We start from the raw sequence: 11,411 nt of genomic DNA, 5'->3' as shown, positions 1-11,411 counted from the left end.
TTTGAAGTTGCAGTGAGCTATGATGATGCCACTGCGCTCTAGCCTGGGCAACAGAGTGAGACCCTGTCCCCGCCCAAAAAAAAAAAAAGAAAAAAAGAAATATTTACTCAGATGTTCACGGGAGAGAAAATGACAATAGCAGATGACATTTCAAAAGCTTATTTTGCTAGCCAGGTATTTGTACTTATCTGGAATTTTTAGTTCTAGCTTTGTTTATTTTGGAAAAAATCAATTATTTTGGCAATACAGAAATAGAGGTCAATGATAAGAGGTAAAAAGCATAATTTCTATACTGCTAGTATCAGTCATTCAGTATTAACAGACCTAAAATATACTTTTGTGAAAATAAAGCCTCAAACCTGAACTGTTTTTTCAGAAACTATATTTTGAGGGAAAATATTTCTAAAGTAAATACCTTGCATTTCACAGCACCCAAAGTAGTAGCGTGACACAGCCATGTTGCCAACTACTTCCCATTTATTTTCATCAGGATCGAATCGTTCAATGGTGTTCCCTATCTCAGCTCCAACCCATCCACCTGTAACCAAATAGAAAAATGTTTATTTCTGGGATAAAGGAATCTTATTTATGACAAAGAACTTAGAAAACATCTAATCCAAATACTTCATATTATGGATCAGTATCACATGGACCAGAGAGGTTATTTGTTCCAAAATCACATAAAAAGTTAGAATTCGACTGTGAGTAGAACTCAGGTCTTTTAAGTCCCTGCCTAGTTTTAACTAGAGACTAAAATAAAACAAAACAAAAATTAAAAAATCAACATACTGCATGGGATATAGGATATTTTGCAAAACTACCTTTTGAAATGACTTCTACATATTCAGAATGGTTATCCTAATCAAGGCCAGCTCTAAGCCGAATCAGAGTATACTGTGTATTTAGTGTCATTTCAGGAACTTCAAAAAGGTCCTTCATCCCCACAATAGCATTTCTTTAACACTCTCCAATTCTTGAAATTAAAAATGGTTTTTCCCATAATTTGAGGTATAACTGCAAAATGAAAATATTTATGGCAGTAATAAAATATAATGGATTAAATTCACACTGGGCTAACCGAGATTTTTTCCATAATAGGCTTTGAGTGGGGGAGGACACTGAGTCCCATACAGTGAATTAAAGAAAGAGTGATAAAGAGAAAATAGCGGATGCTGGAGAGGCTGAGGGCTATGTCAAGTTACAATTTTCCCTAGAACAACCTTGTTTGTAACATTTGTTACACAGATAATCAAAGAAGTAGAATAACTTACTCAAAATTATTTACTGCTCTGCAATAATGACAACAATCTAGTGCAGAACTTCCTTTTGCTATCTGTAATGTTTTGATACGTGCTTTCTTATATTAGACATAATTAGGCCACTATACAGAATGGAAGAAATGTTACATATTTCATTAAAATCATGAGATTTAACTAGTCAGCTAAAGTGTTTCACTGGACATCTCATCTATATTTTATTTCCAGTAATACAATTTTGAGAATAAGAATTTCTTTTTCTTTTTTTTTTTTTTTTTTTTTTTTTTGAGACAGAGTCTCACTGTGTTGCCCCGGCTAGAGTGCCGTGGTGTCATCCTAGCTCACAGCAATCTCAAACTCCTGGGCTCAAGTGATCCTCCTGCCTCAGCCTCCCAAGTAGCTGGGACTACAGGCATGCGCCACCATGCCCAGCTAATTTTTTTCTATATATTTTTAGTTGTCCAATTAATTTCTTTCTATTTTTAGTAGAGATAGGGTCTCACTCTTGCTCAGGCTGGTTTCGAACTCCTGAGCTCAAACAATCGGCCCGCCTCGGCCTCCCAGAGAGCTAGGATTACAGGCATGAGCCACTGCGCCCGGCCGAGAATAAGAATTAAAAGAGCTGACGAGCGCATCTCCAGCACACTCCACAATTTCGTGATGACAGGCCTTGCACTGGCTGAGAATGACCTGCAGGAAAATATGAGCAACCAGCAGCTTGGCTGGTCAGGAGTCTTCTGCCTGCCGAGGAACTGCAGAGATGTGCCTGCTCCACCAGGCCCCACCCCATAGGTGCTCAGTTCTTCCTGTGCCATCTCTTACCTGAGTGTGTCCTCACGATGCACAGCCTAGGGGCAATCACTCTATCCACATGCCCCTGCCCATTCTCTCCCCCAAGATCCTGCCCAGCTCCCTCTCCCTGCCAGCACCCAGAGTATGCAGATTAAAGCAGGTAGGTTAAAAACAAAAAGAATTTAAAGAGCTAAAAAGATGGAAGGAACATCTCTAAAATAATCAGAACATAAGGATTTAAATAATATTAGCTATGGTTAAATTGAACAGCATAATTACCCAAAGCATAGATAGCTCCATAACACACACACACTCCTAAACCACAGCGGGGATGATTCATTGAAGCTACAGTTGTCCACTGCTTAGTAACTGGATCGTAGCATTCAGTACAGTCAAAAATCATCGAATCCTTTTCACCTGAGTTAAATAAAAGAGACACATCAGAAGGTTTGGTAAAAAATGCTAACAGTCTAGCACCATAATACATTAATACCATAGTCAATAGCATTCTCTATTGTTAGAAATTCAATTATGTCTGATTTTATAATCATTAAAATTCATTTGCCTGGCAAGCATTATTTTGAATCTGTAGCACTGTCATTTATTAAAGCCCACTTTTGAAACAAAGGCACAATTTTCTATCATCTATTTGTAATTCTACCACCCAAACAATCTATGTAATTTTCTTTTCTTTTTACTATTTTTAGTAGAGACAGGGTCTTGCTCTTGCTCAGGTTGGCCTCGAAATCCTGAGCTCAACTGATCCTCCTGCCTCAGCCTCCCAGAGTGCTAGGATTACAGGCATGAGCCACCACACCCAACCCCATACAATTTGCATTTTAATACTTCTATATTTTTTCATGTATTAGTCTGCGTAGCTGGCCCTGGTATAATAGTTTATTTATTCATTCATTTTTTGAGATGGGGGTCTCACTATATCACTCAGGCTGATAACTCCCTGGGCTCAAGTGATCCTCCCACCTTCGCCTCCCAAGCAGCTGGGATTATAGGTGCCAGCCACTGTGCCGAGTTTCATCCTAATATTTAGAGGTTTGAAAGAGAAAGAGGATCCCATAAAAAAAAAACCCAAGAAGCAACTGTCAGTAAAGTAGGAGGAAACCAAGGAGTTCATTAATGCCAAAGCACCTCCCCCTAAAAAAGGAGGTGTATTAATTATGATTTTTAACTTTTCCATATTGCTGATGCTTGACATCTGGGGCCTTGCTGATCCTGAAGCAACTGCCCCTTCCAGGGCTAGCTGATTTCTACAAATAGTAAACTTGCCTTCATGAGGGCTTTTTAAACGCAAATTAACCAATCCAGAACCCACAACTCCACGACCTCCTTTATCTAGCACTATTCTCCTGTCTTAAACACCCCCAGGCCAGGTACCAGACAATTAGGGACCATCCCTATGTCCCAGAGTCAGCTGAAATCATTTAAACTAGCCAATCATTTAAACTAGCTAATCCTGTTTACTATGCCTTTTCCTGTTTTTTCCTGTAGAAACCACAATGAAGGCTCTTGCCAACATTTCCCCCCCTTTCCCTTTGCCTCCAGACAGACTCCCAATGCAGCTGACAGTATAACTTAGTACTTCACTATTAGCTGAATAGTGTTTGCTGGTTGATCTGTGGCAAGGTGTGCACCCTCTTTTTGGGAACTGTAACAAACTATCTTTTCAATGACAGTTGTCTACGGATCTGTTGGCATCGCCATACCTGAGTAATAATAAAATCTACATTTTAAAACAGGGGAGGGCTTTAAGAGGTAGGAAGCAATGTGTTAAATTATTCTGAGAGGTTGAGTAAGATGAGAACTGAGAATTGACCCCTGGTATTGACAATGATGGTAACTTTGGTGACCTTTACAAGAACAGTCTCTGTGGATTGAGGAGGATGAAAAGCAGACAGTCTGACTGGAGTGGGTTTAATAGAGTTGTTGGTAAATAAAGACCACTCCACTTTTCTAGAGACAAGCAAAGAAATACAACAGTGGCTACAGGAGGTCATGAGATCAAAAGAGGGTTTATTTTTTAAGATGGGAGATATTATACCAACTTCTTTGCTAATCAGTCGAGAGACGAAACCTAATAATGCCATAAAGAGTTGATAATCGCAAGAAAAAGATCCGTGAATTAATGTAAAGGGTTAGGACCTGGTACACAGGTAGAGACAATAGGGGTAGCAACAGTTCATCTATAGCGATAGGACAAAAAAGAGAGTACATGAGCAGAGATACAAGTAGACCAGTAGATATGAGAACCAAACAGAAAAACAGACAAAAGATATGAACTGGTTCACAGAAGAGAAAATACAACTGGCCAATGAAACACGTGAGAAGATGTTCAACTTCAGTTATAATATAGAATATGTAAACAAAAATGAGATATTAGTTGTTTACCTATCAGACTGGCAAAAGTTCAAAAGTCTGATAATAGGCCAGGCGTGGTGGCTCACGCCTGTAATCCTAGCACTCTGGGAGGCCGAGGCAGGAGGATTGCTTGAGCCTAGGAGTTTGAGCAAGAATGAGACCCTGTCTCTACTAAAAAATATAAAAATTAGCCAGGTGTCATGGTGTGCATCTGTAGTCCCAGCTACTCAGGAGTCTGAAGCAGGAGGATCTCCTGGAGCCTAGGAGTTTGAGGCTGCAGTGAGCTATGATGACACTAATGTACTCTAGCCACGGCGACAGAGCGAGACTGTCTTGGAAAAAAAAAGTTTGATAATATATAGTATTGGCAAGAGAGTAAAGAAACAGGTACTCTCATCTATTGTTGGTGGAGGTAACTCATTACTATCTATTAAAACTAAAATTGTGCTTAATAACTAACCCAGCAATTTCCCTTCTCAACATATGTCCTACTGAAATATTCACATACATGCACAAGGAGACATATATAAGTACGTTCACAGGAACACTGCTTGTAGTAGCAAGAATTTGGAAACAGAATAAATGTCCATCAGTAAAAGAAAAGCTAAGTATATTACACCACACCCAAAGTATGAAACGCTATAAGGAAATTTTTAAAAAATGAGGTCTACCTCTATATATTGATTCATTAAGATCTACTCCTACGCATATATAATATAAAGTAAAAAAGGTGTATTTTGGAAACCTATCATAAGATACCAAGTATATATTTTTAAACCCATATAAAATAAGCATATAACACAAATGCAAGAATAGAAAAAGATCTAGAAGGATACATACTAAATTGTTAATAATGATTTTTCCCTGGAGATTCTATGGGTGAGTATTGGGGAGGGAGTTTGTAGACAAGATAGACTTCAACTATTATTGCAATGGATTTTTAAACAATGACAATGTAGCTACTTATTACTTAAATAATTAAAAATAAATATTTTAAGTATAATAAGTAAAAAGCAAAAAAAATGTTAAAAACAATACATATCTCAGAAAGTTAAACATAGAGTTACCATATAACTTAACAATCCCACTCTTAGGTATATACCCATGAGAAATAAAATATATTTCTATACAAAGACTTGTGTATGAATGTTCGCATGAGCTTTATTCACAATAGCCACAAAGTTGAAATAACCAAAATGTCCATCAACTACAGAATGGATAAACGAAATGCGTTATTTCCACCCAATTGAATATTATTCAGCAATAAAAAGAAATGAAGTGCCAGTATATGCTATGATATGCTAAGTGAAAGAGGTCAGACTCAAAAGGCCACATATTATGTTATTCTGTTTATATGAAATGTCCAGAATAGGCAAATATATAGAGACATAAAGTAGATTAGTGGCTACTAGGGACTGGGAGGGAGATGGGGATTGACTGCTAATGGGTATAGTGTTTCTTTTTGAGGCGATGAAATGTTCTGGAATGAGATAGTGGTAATGGTTTTGCACAACTTAGTGAATATACTAAAAACCACTGAACTATTTAAATGGTAAATTTTGGTATTTGAATTATATCTTAATTTTAAAAACCCAATATTTAGAATATGAACCCAGCTATGTATATATCCTGAAGAAAGTATACCTAAATATTAACTGTGCTTATCTCTCTATGGTACAATTGTGGTACGAGTGATTTTCATTTTCTTTTTCATATGCTTCTGTTTTGGCAAAATTCTCTACAACAAGTCTGAATTACTTCTATAATTTAAAAAGTATTTAAAAATTTGGCCAGGCACAGTAGCTCATGCCTATAATCCCAGTGCTTTAGGAGGCTGAGGCGAGAGGATCACTTGTGGCCAGGAGTTCAAGACCAGCCTAGGCAACAAGGTGAGATCGTGAATCTAAAAAAATTTTTTTTAATTAAAAAAAATTTAAAAATTATATATTAAGGAATATTATAAGATAGGAATGTTGACAGTATAATCTTAATAACAGTTAGGAAAGTCGCACCATTTTTTAAGAGACTCCTTAAGCACTTCTGTGGTATCAGGAAAGGGAATATATACATACGCAGTGTCACACAAAGACATTGTGACCCTAGGTTGAACAGGAGAGTTCATGCAAAAAAATTACACATAATTGCCAAAATGTACATAAAAGAAATTATTACAGTTCTAGTCAAAGATTACATAGAATTATGGTCTTTATACTGACAGAAAGTTATTGCTTAAAGCTCTAATTTCTTTGTTGGAATTTTCTGATGTACCATGGCATTTACAGAGTTAATAAATAGTTTGAGTGATGGTTGTGTACCCTCCAAAGGAAAAACAAAATCAAATAGTCTCTGTATCTCTCACAATTTAAACTGACAGCCCCATACTCAGAAAATAATTATAAAATTTTTGATATATGACAACTCTTAGTGTTTTAGACTGATCCATAGAAATAAAGCAAAATGACTAGCTATAAGGTTTAAACATGATTTACCTACGCTTGCTATAAAGACATATTATCCAGAAATAATTATTGATATTAAAAGTATTAGTATTTATTTCTTTTTATATGCCTCTCTGATAATTATTTCCCTCCAACATTTGAATCCCCTTATTTAATTCTATTCATTTATCGTTTTACAATTCATAATAATAGTTTCAGAAAACACAGTGATTTCAATCAAGAAATATATCCCACTATCTAGTAGACTTGGTCTTTATATATCCCACTGTCCAGACAACTTGGTTTATTAAAAATGAATCATAATGCAGTTTTAGAATTTAAAAAATTTTTTATCATACAATATTGAGAATTTTGGTGCCACATTTTAGAAACAACTTTTCATTAAAACCATACCGAAGTATTCTGTCTTGTGACATATGTATATATTCTGTTTGCTGAAATAAATCATGATATCCATTTACTATGTAATATTCAACATCTTGTGTTTTCTTTTTCTTTCTCTCATTCATTTATTCAATAAATATTTATTATTGAATAATTCAATAAATATTTATTCATTGAATAAATATTTTTTGAACCATACTATATATATGTATACAACATAGCAATATGTATAAGGCATTTAAGAATATAGCCAACTAGACTAATAAGGAAAATAAGACATTTTTATTATTACCTCCAATAGCGTACACCATCCCTCCCAGAACTGCTACTCCCAGCCCACATCGAGCCTGATGAAGTGAAGACACAGTGGTCCAGTATTGGCTAAAGGTGTCAAAACGTTCTACACAGCTGAGGGCTCTGCTATCACTCCAACGACCGCCCTGCAACCGAGTATATCCACCTAAACAAAAGAAGGGAAAGAAGTACAAGGAAATCCCTTACTGCTAGATCTGCAAATGGTAGTAACGAAAATAATCTAGCCCTCTACATCTAAACATTTAGTATAACTATTATATACTAAGAAATAAATGCTCAAGAGCTTGCAATATATATATATATCATATAAGAATATATTATTCTTAAATGTGCCAATTCCTGAAAGATTATGGCTTAAATGCAATGAGAAAGTTAACCTCGGTGTGTTACCACCTGGTCTTGGTCATAATAGACTGTTACATAAAGAGCTGGGCGCAGTGGCTCATGCTTGTAATCCCAGCACTTTGGGAGGCCGAGGCAGGAGGACTGCTTGAGGCCAGGAGTTCAAGACCAGCCTAGGCAACATAGTGAGACCTTGTCTCTACAAAAAATAAGAAAACTTAGCTGGGTGTGGTGGCATGCACCTGCAGTCCCACCTACTAGGGAGGCTAAGGCAGGAGGATCACTTGAGCCCAGGAGTTCAAGGCTGCAATGAGCTATGATCATGCCACTACACTCCAGCCTGGATGACAGAGCAAGACCCTGTCTCAAAAGAAAATAATAATAAAAAAGAATATTAGATAAAATATACATTTAGGCATTGCTTATCTGTCTAGTTAGGAAAGTTTCATTATGACTTCCATTAGTATCTTTTTCAATTAAAAATAATGTGTGGAAATCCTTATTTTGACTGTATATCCAATTAGCAAAAAAAAGTTAGCATGCACCCAAAAGCTGTATATTTAAATATTATACATATAATTACATGTAAATTATAAAGTATATCTTATATAAAACTATATTATGTATATGGATCTGGATAATAATTCATTCTATTTTAAATATTGATAAAGTTTAATGTTTTTTAAAACAAAAATGAAAATAAGTTTTAATATATTCCTCTTATATTCATATAGATCATCCTGTAAAACTACACTTTGGAGATCAATGGTTCCTGTCATCTCTAATGACTATCTAAGACACTGTGAACAGTTCAAAAACTTGAGATTTATTTTCCTTATTTTTCAAAGAATTCAAATTTTTAACTTTTAAAGCAGTGTTTCTTTAGTCAGTTATTTGATGATAACTGTATAATCAAAGAACCCAAAGATTTAGATCACAGCATAACACATGTCAAATGAGTGGCTATTTATTTTTAGATGTGTTCACTGTTAATATATAAATGCAATTTATAAATCTGTAGCTTGTATGTAAAATTAAATATGCCTCTTTGACACACCTGCATATTCTGACATGTATAGTAATAACAACAAAATATTAAAAGGCTTTGGTCCTGAAAATAAAGATAATTTCTATTACTTTTTTAAAGGCTCTCACCTACTGCATATAGGTACTTTCTTGCTTTCTTCCGAGGTCGAACTTTAGATGTCTGCAGGAAACTACAAAACTTGTTCTCTTTGGAAGATCTGCATACTTCGCAGTACTCTTTCAAAAGTGTTTGCAATGCAACACGAAGATTAAAATCAGATACTCCTAAAGCAATGTTTAAAAAGACAATGTTTTAAACAACTTTTAAATAATACTGAAAAAACATTTCTATAAAGATAAGACACATTTAACAATCAAGAAATAAAAACTCATCAACAAACAATGGTGTTTATTTCCTACAACACCAAACATTATTTTTCTCATTGCTACTAAAGAATATACTTTCCTTAAATCTATCAAAGATTTATTTACTTTTTTTAAGATAGGCTCTCACTCTGTGGCCCAGTCTGGAGTGCAGTGGTAAGATCATCGCTGCAACCTCCAACTCCTGGGCTCAAGTGATCCTCCTGCCTCAGCCTCTCAAGTAGCTAGGACTACAGGAGCACACTACCACATCCAGCTAATTTTATATTATTTTATTTTTTGTAGAAATGGGGGTCACACTATGTTGCCCAGGCTGGTCTTGAACTGTTGGCCTCAAGCAATATTCCTGTCTCAGCCTCCCAAAGTTCTGGGATTAAAGGTGTGAGCCATAGAGCTTGGTCCAAAGATTGTTTTTAAAAATATACTTCACAATGTCCAATTTGAAAACACATGTATACGAATTTCTAAATAAAGACGGCAAAGTGAAACAAGATCAAAATTACCTAATAAGATTTAACGAAAAAGTGGATTGTGACTATACCAGAAGACTGGGGGAGAGGAGAATGGAGGGGAAATAGCACACAAGCTAAATCCTCATCTACAATACCAGGAAGTCAATAGAGAAGTCTAAGACTGAAAAATTAACAAATGGGTCTGGGCACGGTGGCTCACGCCTATAATCCTAGCACTCTGGGAGGCCGAGGCAGGTGGATCGTTTGAGCTCAGGAGTTCGAGACCAGCCTGAGCAAGAGCGAGACCTCATCTCTATTAAAAATAGAAAGAAATTAACTGGACAACTAAAAATATATAGAAAAAATAAGCCGGGCATGGTGGCACATGCCTGTAGTCCCAGCTACTCAGGAGGCTGAGGCAGAAGGGTTGCTTGAGCCCAGGAGTTTGAGGTTGCTGTGAGCTAGGCTGACGCCATGGCACTCTAGCCAGGGCAACAGAGCAAGACTCTGTCTCAAAATAAATAAATAAACAAATAAATAAAAGAACTGAAATAGCCAAAAAATCTATGCTTACAACTTAATAACAAAAAAGATATAAAATTATGTCATTAACTTTAAAAAATGATAGACAAAGCAAGAAACAAAAAATTCTGGTGGAATGCAGACCATCTTCAAACGGATGTTGAATGTGATGGAATAGGTTGTCCCTGCTCAAGAGTGCTTAGCTGAGGAGGTGAATTGGTGATAAAAGTCAAATGTGTCCCATTTGCCAAGTTATCAGGCCTGGCCCTCCTGAAAGGGCAGTATTTTCTAATTTGCACAAAGGCACTATATATGCTAGTAAGAGTCTTTCTCCCAACCTTGTCCCTACATCCCTAGCCTTGTCTCTACATACCCGACAAGAAGCAATATTGAAGAAAGATGGTCAACTAACAAAATCCTGAAAATTTTCACCAATAATTAATAATTTGGAGAAAGAATAAAGAGTGAAAAGCAAAACTGAGAAAAGCTGAGGAACAAAACCATTAAAAGAAAGTCTTCACAAGACCATCAGTGAAGGTAGAGAGGATCACCAGGGTTTGCCATCTAACAGAACACAGTACTAGCCAAAGTCCACACTAGTAGCATACATCTCTTGGCTAGGTTAAGTAGGCCCAGATATAAAATCAATAACAGGATCTCAATAGAGACTGATCAGAATACAAGTTCCCAAGCAAGGATCTCAGCCCTAATAGATCTATCTCTATTCTTCCACCACCCTCATGCCTCAGGCTAGAAAGAAGTGGCAAGAACCCAACACATAGCCCTCAAAAACAAAGTAGTTATACTAAGGTAGAAAGAATATCAAGGAAAATTACTTCTTATATTATCATGGCAGAGTTGCTGTGTTCTTGATATCTCACAGGAAGATACTAAGAAATAGCATATGTCTATCAAAGTACCTCCCAGGAAAAAGAAGAGAAAGAGATTGAAGAACTCAATCTGAAAGAAAACATTAGCCACAAACAGAAAGAATCCCCATGAGTGCTTCACACAATAGAATTGCTTAAGAATAGAAGTCCTGTGAAACAAGAGCTCAAAGATAGATGAGATGCATTGCTAAGGAAACAAGGTGAGAACTGAAATGA

At 36.2% G+C, this 11,411-nt stretch overlaps 1 protein-coding gene across 1 annotated transcript in view; it reads right to left on the bottom strand.

Annotated features, from left to right (window-relative positions):
• Positions 1-11,411, bottom strand: part of IPP (intracisternal A particle-promoted polypeptide) — a 33,034-nt gene that overhangs the window by 11,423 nt on the left and 10,200 nt on the right. Inside the window, exons 3-6 of the mRNA XM_012649033.1 lie at positions 9,077-9,232; positions 7,557-7,724; positions 2,328-2,465; positions 416-538 (exon numbers count right to left, since the gene is read on the bottom strand). Of these exons, the coding sequence (XP_012504487.1) occupies positions 416-538; positions 2,328-2,465; positions 7,557-7,724; positions 9,077-9,232 (585 nt within the window). The remainder of the gene's footprint in view (positions 1-415; positions 539-2,327; positions 2,466-7,556; positions 7,725-9,076; positions 9,233-11,411) is intronic.

Source organism: Propithecus coquereli, unplaced genomic scaffold (assembly GCF_000956105.1).
Source record: "Propithecus coquereli isolate 6110/MARCELLA unplaced genomic scaffold, Pcoq_1.0 Scaffold299, whole genome shotgun sequence".
In the NCBI taxonomy this organism is placed as follows: domain Eukaryota; kingdom Metazoa; phylum Chordata; class Mammalia; order Primates; family Indriidae; genus Propithecus; species Propithecus coquereli.
Note: the sequence above shows the minus strand (reverse complement) of the source record. Positions and strands in the feature narration are given on the sequence as shown.